General features: G+C 47.7%; 1 protein-coding gene across 4 annotated transcripts in view; it reads right to left on the reverse strand.

Moving 5' to 3' along the window:
- sin3b (SIN3 transcription regulator family member B) overlaps positions 1-17,051 on the reverse strand; it is a 58,585-nt gene extending 41,534 nt beyond the window's left edge. For 3 of the 4 annotated variants that reach the window (XM_078423672.1, XM_078423673.1, XM_078423671.1), the window contains exons 1-2: positions 16,742-17,051; positions 2,445-2,621 (exon numbers count right to left, since the gene is read on the reverse strand). In XM_078423672.1, coding sequence (XP_078279798.1) covers positions 2,445-2,621 — 177 coding nt within the window. In that variant the 5' untranslated portion in view covers positions 16,742-17,051. Of the gene's footprint in view, positions 1-2,444; positions 2,730-16,741 lie in introns of those variants that run through there. The other variant, XM_078423670.1, reaches the window with a different exon arrangement.
- Positions 17,052-18,146: the final 1,095 nt, after the last annotated feature.

Here is an 18,146-nt window from a genome sequence, read left to right on the forward strand (position 1 = left end):
AAAAATTGTAAAAATATTCCTGGTGCACAGGATAGTGCCAGTGTACGGGGGTGATCGTTGGTCGACGTGGACTTGGTGAGCTGAAGGACCTGCTTCAATAGACAATAGGTGCAGGAGTAGGCCATTCGGCCCTTCGAGCCACTGTATCTCTGACGTCTGACACCAAAGTGCATGCACAAATGTGTGTACACATATGGGTGGGTGGGCACGCACATTCACACAGGTATGTGTGCACAATACACAAAACTGTGGCAAGCACCATTGCTTCACTTAAATATACTCCGACACTGATGAAAATGTTTGAAACCCTACGGGAGCAGGGCACGGGAAATATCGTCTCCAGGGAGCTTCTGACAACAGAACTGAAATCGATTACAATCCTTATTAAAATTTGCTATAACAGAGGTTTCTTTCAGCAAGCAATGCACTTGCGCAAATTAGTAAAATTCCTCTTTATGTACTCAGTGCCAGTAACGGCACAGGGCTCACCAGATTACTCACCGGCTCTCCCAGGGGACATGGCTACTTCAGAGAAATATTCACAGCAATTTAAAACAACATCAATTAACAATGACACGGGTAGATCAATGTTTATCTACAGGGCAGGACAACCATTCCCTCCCAGCTGTCCTGGCCACGTGTTTCCATCTTGATCGTTACACATAATCCCAGTTTGATTCTCTCCTAGAACTTTAGTTACAATGAGCAAGGGGGAGTGGAGAAGGACAGTTGCTGCCAAAAACCCCAGTGTCTGGAACACAACATCTCCTCTGTGTTTGATTGAGCACAGAAATGTTAACGCTCTATCTTGGTCCTGACAATGGTAACTAATGGAGCCTCAGCTTGCAAATGCCTAGAAGTGAACTGTTGTGAAGAACACATTCTGGAGCACACAGCATGCAGTCTCTGGCTACAGGCGGTGTAATACTGAGCCGTGTAACAGCACCCCATATTTCGCTTGGGCAGCCTACAACCCAGCGGTATGAACGTTGATTTCTCTAGCTTTAGGTAACTCCCACATTCCCGCATTCCCCCTCTCCCCCCCCCCCCCCCCCACGCTGACCGTCGTACCAGTTCCACTGCTCGCATCCTTGTATCCCTTTGTTACCACCTCTTCCCCAGCCAACAATGGACCATTATGGACTCCACCCTTCCCTGGTCATCTATTGCCGGCTCTGATTTGTTCTGGCATTTCCCCGCCTCCAATTCCCTCCCCTCTACTTACAGTCTGAAGAAGGGTTCCGGCCCAAAGCGTCACCCATCCTTTTTCTCCAGAGGTGCTGCCTGACTTGCTGAGTTATTCCAGCACTTTGTGTCTATCCTCAGTACTGTCGAGTGAGCATTGCTCGTCAGTGCTGTCGACAATAGCTTTCATCGGATGAATGATGGGAGGCTGACTCGATTGTAATTAGCCAAATTAAGTTTGGCTTTCTTTTTGTGAACAGGAAATATCCGAGCGGTTTTTCACATGGCCAGGTGGGTGTACGATTAATGGTACTAAACCAGTAGGGTCTTGATCGGTTGGGCAGGTGGGCTGAGGAAAAGTGATTGGAATTTAATGCAGAGAAATGGGAGGCGGTGCATTTTGGGAAGTCTAACATTGGCAGCACCTACACAGGGGCTCTGGGAAGTGTTGTAGAGCCGAGGGATCGAAGTGTGCAGATACATAGTTCCTTGAAAGTGGCGTCACAGGTAGGCAGGGTGGTCTAAAAGGCTTTCGGCACTTTGACCTTCATCAGTCAGAGTATTGAGTATATAAGTTGGGAGGGGTCATGTTGTAATTATACAAGACATTGGTGAGGCCACACGTAGAGTATGGTGTTCAGTTTGAGGCACCCTGTTATAGGAAAGATGTTGTCAAGCTAAAAAGGGTGCAGAGAAGATTTACGAGGATGTTGCCAGGATTCAAGGGCATGAGCTATAGGGAGTGGTTGAGCAGGCTGGGACTCTATTCCCTGGAGCGTAGGATGGTGAGGGGTGATTTTATGGAGGTGTGTAAAATCATGAGAGGAATAGATTGGGTAGCCGCACAGTCTCTTTCCCGGAGTTGGGGAATCGAGAACCAGAGGACATTGGTTTACGGTGAGGGGGTAAACATTTAACCGGAAACTAAGAGGGTAACTTTTTGTTACCACACAAAAGGTGGTAGGTGTATGGAACGAGCTGCCAGAGGAGGCAGTTGAGGCAGTAACTATCGCAACGTTTAAGAAACATTTAGACAGGCATATGGATAGGTTTAGAGGGATATGGGCCAAACGCAGGCAGGTGGGACTAGTGTAGATGGGTTATATTGGTAAGGTGGGCAGATGGGCCTGTTTCCATGCTCTATTATTCAAACAACTTAATTGGATCCAATGGCCTGTTTGGGATACAAGTCTTCAATATGACAGCTGGAAGACAACCTGTCAAAACCGTGTACAGCAGATTCTTCCGATCGTTCTTACCTTGAGCCTCTGGAACTGTTGCTGCTGTGCCTGTTTCTGCACTGCAAAGGTCTGAGCCTGGATTTGATGGTTCATCTGCTGAAGATGGGCCTGAATCTTGGCCATGATCTCTCCTCCGCGCCGATGTAGCTGGGACGGTGGAGGTTCCGAGTCTAAGCCTTGGGTCACCCCAGGCATCTGGTAGCAAAAGGACATAAAATGAGCCGTTGATTCAGAGTGGGTCGATTGGGAGGAACGGCAGCTGGGTAGGGAGTAGGACATGAAGTGGAGAGGAACGCAGCGATGGTCCTGGGAACATTATACCTGTCGGAAGTAATCACCCCTTTCCACTGGGAAGAACATTGCTATGCTTCCGTGGGTGATAATACTCTTTCCTCTGAGCCAGGTGGCCAAGGTCAATTCCCACTCCAGAGACCTGAACCCATCTTCTGGGTTAATACTCCCAATGAAACTCTGAGCGGATTTCCATTGTGATGATACTGTCTTCCAAAGAGTGGATTCAAAATATTCCACAGCGAGTTTCAAAGAACGCGGTTATCTTCCCAAATATTGCCAGGATCTTTAAATCATTAAAAATCTTAAAACAGCTAGCCTGTTACTTTCACATTGCTGTTTTTTTGAGACCTTTCTGTTCACAAAGCTACTACAGAGATGACACAGAAAAGTGCTGGAGGTGGGAGTCGGACAAAGTCTGGCAAGTGGTAGGTGGTTACAGGCGAGAGGACAGGAGGCGGTCGGAGGATGTGAGGGGGTGGGGGTTGGAGGATGAGAGATGTGGGTGGGGGTGAGTTTGCGAGCAGGGGCAAGGACCTGGAAATTGGATGGGAGGGAAGACAGGAGTGGGCTCAGAGGAGCAGAGTTGGCGAGTGAGGGGGCAGAGGAACGGAGTGGGTGTGGGGAAGGGGGGGGGGGAGATGGAGGTGAGGTGAACATGAGGATGAAAGCGGGTAGGGGGCTGCAGGGGTGGAGTAACATAAAGCGTTGAGGAAGAGATCGCGTAAAACAACGAACGAAAAAACAAAATAAAAAGTGGGCGGCACAATGGTAGAGCTGCTGCCTCACAGCGCCAGAGACCAGAGTTCAATCCTGACCCTGGGTGCTGTCTATGTAGAGCTTGCACGTTCTCCCTGTGACCGCGTGGGTTTTCTCCAGGTGCGCCGGTTTCCACCCACATTCCAAAGACATGCGGGTTTGTAGGTTAATTGGGCAGTTTGGTTTAGAAACCCACCGAGTCCGCAATGACCAATGATCACACGTATACTAGTTCGACCCTGAACACCAGTTCCGCACCTGGAGTATTGTGTACAGTTTTGGTCTCCTAATCTGAGGAAAGACATTCTAGCCTTAGAGGGAGATCAGAGAAGGTTCACCAGATTGATCCCTGGAATGGCAGGACTTTCATATGAAGAAAGACTGGATAGACTAGGCTTATACTCGCTGGAATTTAGAAGACTGAGGGGGGATCTTATTGAAACATATAAAATTCTTAAGGGGTTGGAGAGGCTAGATGCGGGAAGATTGTTCCCGATGTTGGGGAAGTCCAGAACCAGGGGTCACAGCTTAAGGATAAGGGGGAAGTCTTTTAGGACCGAGATGAGAAAACATTTCTTCACACAGAGAGTGGTGAGTCTGTGGAATTCTCTGCCACAGAAGGTAGTTGAGGCCAGTTCATTGGCTATATTTAAGAGGGAGTTAGATGTGGCCCTTGTGGCTAAAGGGATCAGGGGGTATGGAGAGAAGGCAGGTACAGGTTACTGAGCTGGATGATCAGCCATGATCATATTGAATGGCGGTGCAAGCTCGAAGGGCCGAATGGCCTACTCCTGCACCTATTTTCTATGTTTCTATGTTTCTATCCGACACAGTAGGGGATATTTACAGATACAGGTAAATATCCCCCACTGTGTCGGATAGAACTGGTGTTCAGGGTCGAACTATTATACGTGTGATCATTGGTCAGTGCGGACTCGGTGGGTTTCTAAACCAAACTGCCCTGAAATAAGCATTTCAGTCCGCACTGAAGTAAATCATGTTTTGAAATTTGCTGAAATAATATTAGAAATTGGTAGAGCAATTTAGCTCGCAGAATACATTACAGGGGCAGAGAGGCATTATTCAGTCCCTTGAACCAGCTTCTCAACAGCTCAGCACAACTGCCTTTGCTCCAGAGCTTGTGATGAATTGATACTACAACATCCTATCAATAATAAAACAGATTGTTGTACTGCTCAGCAGGCTGCCCAACCAATATCTGCAGGGGGGGGGAGAGATAATGTTGATATCCCAAGATGATGACTTTTCATTTGGCAAGTTTAGTTACAAATGGTTTCAAGATTTAGAGAACCGAGTTGAAGAAGAGAGAACGTGAGGCCAGTCCGGTGTTACGCGGAAAACAGGAATCAATGCCCAGCAAAAGATCTAAACCCACCAGTTCTCTGCCCTAATGTAGATCAGTAGCTGCCAGTAGTTTACTCCAATGTCATCATAGGGCACAGCCCCTCCAGTACTGCAACCAAGCATTAAAGTGACAAAAATGGACTTCTAATGGCACAGTGGAGCAATGGTGGAGTTGCTGCCTTACAGCGCCCGAGACCCTGACTACGGGTACTGTCCTTACGGAGTCTGTACGATCTCCCTGTGACTCCATGGGTTTTCACCGGGTGCTCCGGTTTCCTCCCACACTCCAAAGACGTGCAGGTTTGTAGGTTAATTGTCCCTAGTGCGTAGGATAGAACTAGTGTACTGGTGTTTGCCGGTTGGTGCGAACTTTGAGAGTCAAAGAGCCTGTTTTCATGCTGTATGTCTAAGCTAAACTATGCCCACCTGCACTGTGGTCAGCACTACTGTCTAGCATGGCAGACAAACCAGCATAACCTGTATTTGACAACTCAAACTGATCTGCAGATGGAGCTTATACTGGGAACATACGTTACTGCTTATTTTTAACCCTGTGATAGTTTCACACGCAAGTTCAGCACTGTTTTCTCAACATGCTAAGGTCCTGTTGCGTTGATAGACACCTCGGTATTGGCTCAGAATCCCACCCACTTTACACCTCTTCCAGGGCAGGTGGTATGTCTGATGCTGCAGAGATCATAAGACATAGGAGCAGAATTAGGCCGTTCGGTCCCTCGTCTCTGCTGCGCCATTCGACCATGGCTGATCCATTTTACCCTCTCAAACACATTCTCCAGCCTTCTCCCCGTAACCTTCGACACCCTTACAAATTAAGAACAATCTTTAAAAATACCTGACGACTTGGCCTCCACCTCCTTCTGTGGAAATGAATTCCACAGATTCATCACCCTCTGGTGATAGAAATGATCATATCCCTTCTAAAGGTACGTCCTTTTATTCTGAGGCTGCACACTCTGGTCCGAGACCAGTGGAAACATCCTCTCCACATCCACTGTATCTAGGACATTCAATATTCAGTAAGTTTCAATGAGATCCTTCATCCTTTTAAACTCCAGCGAGCACAGGCTCAAAACCATCAAACGTGCATCATATGTTAATCATGCCCAGAATCATCCTCTGGACCCCCTCAGATATCGGCAGGTCATTTCTCAGATATGAAGCCCAAACTGTTCACAATATTCCGAATGTGGTCTGGCCAGCATCTTATAAATCCGCAGCATGACATCCTTGCTTTTACATTCTAGTCCTCCCAAAATTAATGCTAACATTGCATTTGCCTTCCTTACGACCGATAGTCCTAAGCAGAGAACAAGAATTCTCCATAAACTGCGGCACAGTGGCGCAGCGGTAGAGTTGCTACCTTACAGCGAATGCAGCGTCGGAGACCCAGGTTTGATCCCAACTACGGGCGCTGTCTTTATGGAGTTTGTACGTTCTCCCAGTAACCTGCGTGGGTTTTCTCAGAGGTCTTCGGTTTCCTTGCACACTCCAAAGACATACAGGTAATTGTCTTGGTAAATGTAAAAATTGTCCCTAGTGGGTATAGGATAGTGTTAATGTGCGGGGATTGCTGATCGGCGCGGACCCGGTGGGCCGAAAGTGCCTGTATCCGCGCTGTATCTCTAAACTAAACAACTAAATAAGGAGCCCGCATGAAATCCCAACGCATTCTGTAGCCTCAGTCGCTGTATCAGCAAATCCCTGCTACACCAGCCATGGGCAAATTATGACAGGTAATGGAATCCTGGGCTGACAAGAGGTTTAGGAGAGAGACATTGTTCTCACGGTGGATGAGGAGCTTTTTCATGAACTGAGGTTCGAAATTTACAAACATTCTGAAAGCAGATTAGTGCCAGAATATTGGCAGATGGGTAAGATTACATCTATCCCTTTTTTTAAAAAGTGTATTGCTTTTAGACAACACTGGGATATTACTGTAACAATGTGTGCGCTACCTATAAAATGCCTATTCACATCCCCCCCCCCCCCATATCAAAAATCTTCTAACCCACCACTCTACCTCCAGGTCCCTCAGGTCGGCCAACTTGGGGCTACTCACTATCCCGCGGTCTAGGCTTAAGCTCAGGGGTGACCGCGCTTTTGCGGTTGCGAGAAAGATTGTACTCCCTAGCGTTTGAGGCCCTCTGAGGGGGCGCTGTGAATTGTTTATGTATGTGCTGTTATGTTTGTGTGCCATTGTATGTTCGTTCTTAGTACCTGAACTGATGTACAGCACTTTGGTCAATGTGGGTTGTTTTTAAATGTGCTATACGAATAAAATTGACTTGACTTGACTATAAGTTTTCATCAAATCATCAATGCTTTGTAGACAGCATTTCCCCAAACTGTTCCATCGCCACCGAGTCAAAAGCCTTGGATGGTTAAGATAAAAGCACGATGGATTACCACACAGGCTCCAGTGACTTAAAACAGAAATGCTGAGAAAGCACTGACAGCCCAGCAGCATCTGGGGAAAGAAAAAAACAGTTAACGTTTTGGGTGAAAGATCCCCTTCTTCAGAACGGAGAAAGAGAGAATGCAAGTTGGTCCAAGTGGAACACCACCACTCTAATGACCTAAACCAGTTCTTCAACTTCTCTAAGGCACATGGTGGTCCAATTCTATGAGATACAAATATAACAGGAGATGAGCTGAAAATAAGGTCAAAGTGGATTCAAAAAGGGAAGGTTGGTCTCACTGAATTCTTACACAAATGGCCTTCAATAATGTATAACACAAAAGTGAACGCCCAAAATAGAACCAGGGGAGTCATGGGACATGTTGCTGAATGGATAGCAAGCTTCTAAAGGTATAAATAAACATACAAAGCTCAAGGTGGTTGGAGAGAGGGGAACAAAAGGAAGGAAATAGAATTCCAAAGAGGCCACTTCTCTGCACAATTTATAAAGGCGACGAACCTTGGAAGTCAGAAGTGGGGTATAAAATTGAAGATGACAACAAATTGGGATGGAGGATTAATTTAAACAATGACTGTGGATACAGACAAGAAGGCATCACAAGAGGGTTTGTGCAAGATGGTACCTTCTGTCAGAATCGGAAACAACACACTCTCTACGTTAGTACAAGAAAATATCTGCAGATCCTGGTACAAATCAAAGGTATTTATTCACAAAATGCTGGAGTAACTCAGCAGGTCAGGCAGCATCTCAGGAGAGAAGAAATGGGCGACGTTTCGGGTCGAGACCCTAGTACAGCACTTTTACTTTAGAGATACAGCGTGGAAACAGGCACTTTGGCCCACTGAGTCTGCACCCACCAGCGATCACCCCGTACACGAGCACTATTCTACACACTAGAGACAACTTACAATTTACAGAAGCCTAATGTGGGACAAAACCGGAGCACCCAGAGAAAACCCACGCGGTCACGGGGAGAACGTACCAACGTATAGACAGCACCCATAGTCAGGATAGAAGCCGAGTCTCTGATGCTCTGAGGCAGCAACTTTACTGTTGTGGCACTGTGCTGCCCCGCTCCTTGCCTGCTCCAGGCGTTTGTCCAAGCCACTGCACAACTGAATCGTAACTTCCTTTTATATTCCAAACTGAGATTAAGTAGCTCTGGAATAGCTGCAGTCTCAGAGAAGATAACCCTGCTCAAGGGAGAACTTTACAGCTTTGCAACTTGCCTGATGCTACCCAAAGACCACTTGGTAAGTTCCCTACTGACTTACTGGAACAGTTGCTACACTTTCCCAGTCAATGAGAACCCAACAATCTTTTGTCCCATTGCAGCCCCAACGCTCCACCACTGTCCCTTTAACTACATATCAACACAAGTAACCATGATTGTATGTGCATGTAGAAATAAGGAACTACAGATGTTGGGTTTTTTTTTAAACAGAAACAAGTGCTGGAGAAATTTAGCAGGTCAAGCAGCATCTCTGAAGAACGTGGATCGGTGATATTTTGGCTTGGAATCTGACTGATTATTGGGGAGGAGGGAAGAAAACTGGTATCAGGAGAGATAGGGCAAAGCATGGCAGGTAATAAATGGACACAGATGAGGGGGTTATTGATAGCGAGATGGTTGGAACAATGGCCAGAGATAAAAGCAGATGGTGCGAGAAAGACTGGTTGAAGAAATGTAAATTGTGAAGCCAGAGGAAGGAATATAGGAGATGGGGAAAGGGGAAAAAGGGTGGGAGACCGGGGGGGGGGGGGGGAAGAAACGGGAGGTGGAGGGGGGGAGCGGGGTTGTTGGAGGTTAACTAATATTGGAGAATTCAATGTACATTCCGCTTGTGCAGCTTACAACGGAAATGTATGAACATTGAAATCTCCAATTTTAGGTAAACTCTAACAACCCCATCCCTCCTTTCTCACCTCCACCTACAATCAGTCTGAGGATGGGTCCCGCCCTGAAGCGTCACCTAACCATGTTCTCCAGAGATGTTGCCTGACCCATTGAGTTACCCCAGCACTTTGTTTCCTTTTGTGCGTATTTGAGTAGTTCAATCAATACTCAACCACTTTCCAGAAGTGCTCATTGTGCAGTGTCCTTCCATCCGAGCCCATCCAAGGGGCACCAGTTCACACATCCCTCACTGAGCTCCCATGAGCAAACCTCAGGATTCCTCCATAGTCAAAAAATACTTCTGTAACAATCTTTGCACAAATTACATTGACCAGATTTCAAAGTTTGCCACTGTACTTGGTGTCTCAGTCATAGGGTGAAGCTTCCACCAGTTCCATCAGCACGTGTGCAAAATAACTGGGGACTTGAAATGGAAAATTATTGATGTGCTTGTGTTTCCCACAGTCGTTTAAGCAGCTTTGACATTCATTTCACTCCGGTTTGACCAAGGAGCCAAACCTCGATTTCCTGTCCAACAGACCACCATCAGTGTGGATGGGGGACAAATCATCCACCACAACAATCCTCAACACTGGTGTTCTGCAAGGATGCGTTCTCAGCCCTCGTCTTTAATCCTTATACACCCATGACTGTGCAGCCAAGTACAAATCCAATTCATATTACACATTTGCGGATTATACCACCGTAGTGGGCGGGGTATCAAATAATGACGAGACGAAGTACAGGAAGGAGCCTTCATAACAAGAGGAGTTGAGTATAGGAGCAAAGAGGTCCTTCTGCAGTTGTACAGGGCCCTAGTGAGACCGCACCTGGAGTACTGTGTGCAGTTTTGGTCTCCAAATCTGAGGAAGGATATTCTTGCTATTGAGGGCGTGCAGCGTAGGTTTACTAGGTTAATTCCCGGAATGGCGTGACTGTCATATGTTGAAAGACTGGAGCGACTAGGCTTGTATACATTGGAATTTAGAAGGATGAGAGGAGATCTTATCGAAACGTATAAGATTATTAAGGGGTTGGACACGTTAGAGGCAGGAAACATGTTCCCAATGTTGGGGGAGTCCAGAACAAGGGGCCACAGTTTAAGAATAAGGGGTAGGCCATTTAGAACTGAGATGAGGAAAAACTTTTTCAGTCAGAGAGTTGTGAATCTGTGGAATTCTCTGCCTCAGAAGGCAGTGGAGTCCAATTCTCTGAATGCATTCAAGAGAGAGTTAGATAGAGCTCTTAAGGATAGCGGAGTCAGGGGGTATGGGGAGAAGGCAGGAACGGGGTACTGATTGAGAATGATCAGCCATGATCACATTGAATGGTGGTGCTGGCTCGAAGGGCCGAATGGCCTCCTCCTGCACCTATTGTCTATTGTCTATTGAGAACCTTGTAACTTGGTGTCAAAACAACAGCCTTTCCCTCAATGTCAGCAAGACAAAGAAGATAACGATCGATTTTAGGAATCGCCGAAGCAGAGGTGGTTGAAAGCTTCGAGTTTCAAGTAGTAAATATCACCAACAACTCGTCCTGGACTACCCATATCGAAACAATGGCCAAGAAAGCACACCAACGCCTCTACGTCCTTAGAAGGCTTTGGAAATTCGGCACGTCCCCAACAACACTCACAAACTTCGACAGGTGCGCCGCAGAAAGCATTTTATCGGGGTGCATCACAGCACGGTTTGGGAACAACTCCATCCAAGAAGGATGAGAGGGGATCTTATAGAAACATATAAAATTGTAAAAGGACTGGACAAGCTAGATGCAAGGAAAATGTTCCCAATGTTGGGCCAGTCCAGAACCAGGGGCCACAGTCTTAGAATAAAGGGGAGGCCACTTAAAACTGAGGTGAGAAAAAACTTTTTCACCCAGAGAGTTGTGAATTTGTGGAATTCTCTGCCACAGAGGGCAGTGGAAGCCAAATCACTGGATGGATTTAAGAGAGAGTTAGATAGATCTCTAGGGGCTAGTGGAATCAAGGGATATGGGGGGAAGGCAGGCACGGGGTATTGATTGGGGACAATCAGCCATGATTACAATGAATGGCGGTGCTGGCTCGAAGGGCCAAATGGACTCCTCCTGCACTTATTTTCTATGTTTCTATGACCGCAAGAAATTGCAGAGAATTGTGGACACAGCCCAGACCATCACACAAACTAACCTTCCTTCCACTGACCCCATCTACACTTCACGCTGCCTCGGTAAGGTCACCAGCATAATCACCCCTCTTTTTCCCTCTCCCATCAAGCAAGAAGTACAGTTATCAAATATCAGGCGCCTGAACCATCCTAGCACCAACTATAGAGCAGTCTTGAGCTACCATCTACCTTATTGGAGTCCCTCAGACTATCTTTAATCGAACTTTAACTTGCACTAAACGTTATTCCCTTTATCCTGTATCTGTACATTGTGGACGGCTCGATTGTAATCATGTAAAGTCTTTCCAGTGACTGGAGAGCACGCAACAAAAAGGTTTTCACTGTACCTCGGTACACATGACAATAATCTAAACTAATTAAACATCCAATCCCAATCAGGTGCAAATATATAGTGCTTCAGGAAGCCGCTTTGCATTATGTTTCTTCTCGCAGTCGGGATGTAGACAGGGTAGATTCACATAGTCTGTTACCTAGAGTAGGAGTATGAAGAACCATAGGACATGGGTTCACGGTGAGAGGGGAAAATTTACTAGGGACCTAATGGGCAACTTCTTCCACACAGAGGATGGTGGGTATGTGGAACAAGGTGCCAGAGAAGGTAGTTGAGGTAGGTACTATAACAACATTTAATAGACATTTGGACAAGTACATGGCTAGTAAAGGTTTAGAAGGATATGTGCCAAACATGGGCAGGTGGAACTTGTGTAGATGGGGCATCATCATGATCAGCATGGCCAAGGTAGGGAGAAGAGCCTGTTTCTGTGCTATATGACTCTGTAGATAGTTCAGTGTCATTTTTCTATAACATTCAGGGCTGGTACAGCTGCTGCCTCGCAGCGCTAGAGACCAGGGTTCAATCGTGACCTCGGGTGCTGTCTGTGTGGAGTTTGCACATTCTCCCTGTGACCCCATAGTGTTCCTCCCACATCGGTAGTGGGGAAAATGCTAAGAGTCAGTAATTAAAGATGAGATAGCAGCACATTTGGAAAGTGGTGAAATCATTGGACAAAGTCAGCATGGATTTATGAAAGGTAAATCATGTCTGACGAATCTTATAGAATTTTTCGAGGATGTAACTAGTAGAGTGGATAAGGGAGAACCAGTGGATGTGTTATATCTGGACTTCCAGAAGGCTTTCGACAAGGTCCCACATAAGAGATTAGTATGCAAACTTAAAGCACACGGTATTGTGGGTTCAGTATTGATGTGGATAGAGAACTGGCTGGCAGACAGGAAGCAAAGAGTAGGAATAAACGGGTCCTTTTCAGAATGGCAGGCAGTGACTAGTGGGGTACCGCAAGGCTCAGTGCTGGGACCCCAGCTATTTACAATATATATTAATGATTTGGACGAGGGAATTGAATGCGACATCTCCAAGTTTGCGGAAGACACGAAGCTGGGGGGCAGTGTTAGCTGTGAGGAGGATGCTAGGAGGCTGCAACGTGACTTGATAGGTTAGGTGATTGGGCAAATGCATGGCAGATGCAGTATAATGTGGATAAATATGAGGTTATCCACTTTGGTGGCAAGAACAGGAAAGCAGACTATTACCTGAATGGTGGCCGATTAGGAGAAGGGGAGATGCAACGAGACCTGGGTGTCGTGGTACACCAGTCATTGAAAGTAGGCATGCAGGTGCAGCAGGCAGTGAAGAAAGCGAATGGTATGTTGGCATTCATAGCGAGGGGATTTGAGTATAGGAGCAGGGAGGTTCTGCTGCAGTTGTACAGGGCATTGGTGAGACCACACCTGGAGTATTGCGTACAGTTTTGGTCTCCTAATCTGAGGAAAGACATTCTTGCCACAGAGCGAGTACAGAGAAGGTTCACCAGATTGATTCCAGGACTTTCATATGAAGAAAGACTGGATAGACTCGGCTTGTACTCGCTGGAATTTAGAAGATTGAGGAGGGATCTTATAGAAATTTACAAAATTCTTAAGGGGTTGGACAGGCTAGATGCAGGAAGATTGTTCCCGATGTTGGGGAAGTCCAGAACAAGGGGTCACAGTTTAAGGATAAGGGGGAAGTCTTTTAGGACCGAGATGGAAAAGTTTTTTTTCACACGGAGAGTGGTGAATCTGTGGAATTCTCTGCCACAGAAGGTAGTTGAGGTCAGTTCATTGGCTATATTTAAGAGGGAGTTAGATGTGGCCCTTGTGGCTAAAGGGATCAGTGGGTATGGAGAGAAGGCAGGTACCGGATACTGAGTTGGATGATCAGCCATGATCGTATTGAATGGCGGTGCAGGCTCGAAGGGCCGAATGGCCTACTCCTGCACCTATTTTCTATGTTTCTATCCCAAAATCGTGCGGGTTTGCAGGTTAATTGGCCTCTGTAGGTTGCCCCTGGTCTGTAGGGAGCAGATGAGAAAGTGGGATAATAGAGAATTAGTGCGAACGGGTGATTGCTGGTGAGCACGGACTCGGTCAGCCTGTTTCCATGCTGCATCTTTCAATCAATCGATCATATATCAGGAGAAATGGTCACTATTATGTCGCACTATCGTCACACGATGGGGTATCGTGGTCGGCATGGGGAAGTTGGGCCAAAGGGCCAGTTTACATGTTGCACAACTTTATCTATGACTATCACTAAAATCTTTTGTGCTAAACTCATTTTCAGGTATATTAATAAAATCGCATGTGCAGGAAGGAACTGCAGATCCTGGTTTATACCGAAGATAGACATAAATTGCTGGAGTAACTGAGCGGGTCAGGCAGTATCTCTGGAGAAAAAGGATGGGTGACAATTCGGGAAGGATTCCAACCAGAAACATCATCTATCCCTTTTCTCCAGAGATGCTGACTGACTTACTGAGTTGCTCCAGCAAAATTTGTGTCTGTCTTAATAAAACTGCATCTTATTACCGATCTTTTACACACTAAAAAATATGAGAGTTAATTTTAAAACAAATTCTGTCCAACTATTCTGTCTCATTGAAGACTTTGTGTTTGAATTCTTGGCAGAAACAGTAACCTATTCAGCACCGTTTCAACATGGTACCCAACACAGAAACTGCACCCACATTTATAAACTAGAGATTGAGATCAGTTCAGACGACTCACTGAACAATGAGGGGAGAGGTAAGGAATGCACTCTTTCTTCCACTTAAAACTCCAACCACAAGGTTACAGGCCAAATGCTCGTGGTAGGATGGAAAAGAGAAGGGATAATGAAAGAAAAAGCATTTAACTATCAGAGTTGTGTTTATTAACTCCAAGACGAAGGAATCGGATAAATCAAGTATTAAACTGACACCGTAGCTGTTGTGCCGACAATAATGGGCTAAGCTTATTCTTTCACTACTCTCAGTGATAACCAGCAGTGCAGGGTTCAGCCAGCAAGTCACAACTCAGGGATCACCAGCAGAACATCACAATGAACATTTACAAGACCCTGTGGGAAAATAAACTGCAGATGGTGGTTTAAATCTGCAGATGGTGGTCAGGCAGCATCTCGGGAGAGAAGGAATGGGTGACGTTTCGGGTCGGTCTGATCAGTCTGAGGAAGGGTCTCGACCCGAAACGTCACCCATTCCTTCTCCCCCGAGATGCTGCCTGACCCGCTGAGTTAATCCAGCATTTTGTGTCTACCTTCGATTTACAAGACCCTAAGCTGTCTGCAGACAATCTATGGCAGTCCAGCCAAAAGACTGGATTGGGTAAAATAGCATTCTTCCAAACAAATAGAAACAAAGAACTGCAGAATGCTGGTTTATGCCAAAGCTAGACACAAAGTGCTGGAGTAACTCAGTGGGTCAGGCAACATCTCCAAAGAAAAAGGATAGGTGACGTTTCGTGTCAGGATTCTGAAGAAACCTGAAGCATCACTACGTATTTTCTCCAGAGTTATTCCAGCATCTTGTGTGTTATATCTTTAATATATATGCACCGAGTCTCGTACTGATACCACTGTTCATTTCATTCTCAGCAATTGGTGTGTACGGACTACAGCAGAAATTAGAGCTGATATACTAATATTCAGGATCAGAACTGCAAGGTTCTCTTAATCAAGTTCAACAACTACAACTTTTAGATTGGGCACAAAAAATCAACTCCAGAGATTCCACATCAGCGCTCCAGGCTGAAAACGATCAATTAAACAATTGCTCTCGGATCGATGACAGGCTGCTTAAATTGACAGCAGCTCACATGGCATGCCGTTCCTGATTTAGTCAGCATGTGCTACCGAGAATATGATTCTCAGAACCAACGATTGCATTTGCAGATTCGCATAAGAGAATGAGTAAATCATGAAACCATGTCAGAACCGAGACGTTTTAAATCAAGGAGTAGGGAGCGAGAAAGGGGAAGTGAGGCCGAGGGAGGGAAGAGATGGCTAAGTGCAAAGGAATATTGAGATCACCAGAAGGCAGGCAAGAAGATTTGGAAATGGCATCAGGTGGGAAGAGAGCTTGGTCAACATGGAGGGGGCAGAGATCAGGGTGGGACGGTGCAGTGGGAGACACATTGTTGGTGTGCGGACCTGCCTTCCCATCTACCTCTTTTTAAACCTTTGAACTATCTTTGGACGCACATTGAAGATATAACATTGAACGGACTTCAATGTTATATCTTGCACTAAATGTTGTATCTTTTATCTGCGCTCTGTGGAGATATATTCACGTAGTCTTTTCTTTGACTGGTTGGCATTCAAACAAAAGCTTTGTACGATTCCTCGGTACACGTGATAATAATAAACTAAATTGGCATTGACAGGGAGAAACTGGGTTCGATGGAAAGACGAAGACTCGCATCGACGAGGAGGGGAGAGACTGGGGCCGACGGGGAAGAGAAATCAGGGTCAGCAGGTGAGTTGGGAGCGAGATTGGTGTTGATGGGTAAAGGGGAGAGATTGGAGTCGGCTGGGGAGGGCGAGAGATTTTGGTTAACCAGAGGGAGATGGGATAGGGTCGGCAGCTAGGGTGGGAGAGAGATTTGGGTCCTTGAGGAGAGTTGGCGGTCCATGGGGGGAAGGGAGATTGGGGACCACAAGAAAGGGGAGTGACTGGTCGATGGGAGAGATTGGGGTCAAGTGGAGGGAGATTGGGGTCAAGTGGAGGGAGGGGACAGATTGGGGTCAAGTGGAGGGAGGGGACAGATTGGGGTCAAGTGGAGGGAGGGGAGATATGTGCATCAGAAGGTGGGATGGGAGAGACATTGGCGTCAAACGGGGGAGATTGGAGTGGAGGGGGTAAGAGATTAGCGTCGATGGGAGGGGAAGATTGGCGTCAGCGGAGAGAGTGAGGGTCGCAGGGGAGGGGACAGAGGTGTTCATGCGGGGAGAGGACGGTGTTACTCCCCATCACGCCGGCCTGGGCCCGCACTCCCTGCCCCGCCGCCGTCGCCTCCCCCCGGCCCGAGGCCCCGCTCTCTCCCCGGGCCCAGTCTCACCCGCCGCCGCCGCTCCCTCAGGCTCGAGGCCCCGCTTGTCCCCGGGCTCGGTCTCTGTCGCGGTCCCAGTCCCTGCCTCGCCGCTGCCCGGCCCGAGGTCCCGCTCTCACCCGCCGCCGCCGCTCCCTCCGGCCGGGGACCTGCGCTCCGTCTCTCGGTTCCGGCTCCTCGGCCCCGGCGGCGCCCCGCTTCCGGTCCCACAGCCTAACCCTTCCGCCGGCCCGGCCTGCCGCCAGCCAATCGGAGGGCAGCAGTGGCCGGTGTCCCGCGGACGGGGTCCGGGTCGCCGTCGAGGGTTCCGGACACTGGCCTGAGGGGCCGGAGGGTACCGGCACCACAACAACCGGGCCCGGCCCTCGGCGGAGCTCCCTCTGCACTGACCCCCCCCCCCCCCTCTGCACTGACCCCCCTTCCCCCCTCTGCTGCATCTCGCAACTAGAAACAGGGCTGGGCTTTCATCAGTCTTTCCCACTGTGGAGTCGGGTCATGTCCCATCAGCTCATATCCATGTCCACCCCCATCCCCCTCCGCCTTCCCCACCCCCATCCGCCTTCCTCTTCCCTATCACCATCCCCTTCCCCACCCCCATCCGCCTTCCCTATCCCCTTCCCCACCCCCATCCGCCTTCCCTATCACCATCCCCTTCCCCACCCCCATCCGCCTTCCCTATCCCCATCCCCACCCCCATCCGCCTTCCCTATCACCATCCCCTTCCCCACCCCCATCCGCCTTCCCTATCCCCTTCCCCACCCCCATCCTCCTTCCTCTTCCCTATCACCATCCCCTTCCCCACCCCCATCCGCCTTCCCTATCCCCATCCGCCTTCCTCTTCCCTATCCCAATCCCAACCCCCATCCTCCCCAAGGGATGCCTGAAAACGGCATTAAAGACCCACACCACGCTCTCATTTCACTCCCATCGCCGGGAAGAAGCTGCAGGAGCCTGAAAACCGTGACAAGGTTTAAGAATGGCATCTTCCCGACAAACCGTCCAGCTCTTGAACTCCATACAACAAAAGCCCCAACTATGGACGTTGGATTTCCTTTTTGCACTAGTATTATCCTTATTTTTTTGTTGTTGTTATTATTATCAATGTGTTTTGTGTTTACAAGCCTGTTGTGCTGCTGCAAATAATAATTTCATCGCTCCCTTTTGTTAGGAAACGCCCTGAACAGATTAGGCATCAAACCCTCTGGGCACAGAAATCCAAATATTCGCAGCCTTCTGTGTAGAGAATCTGCGTTTTATTTCAGCCCCACGCAAGAAAAAGCAGATTTGGTTTAGAGAGGTAGAGATACAGTGTGGAAACAAGGCCTTCGGCCCACCGAGTCTCTGCCGACGAACGATCGACTTTCCACGTTATCCCAGTTTCGCCTCCTATACATTAGCGGGACAATTTATGAAA

This window comes from Rhinoraja longicauda, chromosome 28 (genome assembly GCF_053455715.1).
Source record: "Rhinoraja longicauda isolate Sanriku21f chromosome 28, sRhiLon1.1, whole genome shotgun sequence".
Taxonomy (NCBI): Eukaryota; Metazoa; Chordata; class Chondrichthyes; order Rajiformes; family Arhynchobatidae; genus Rhinoraja; species Rhinoraja longicauda.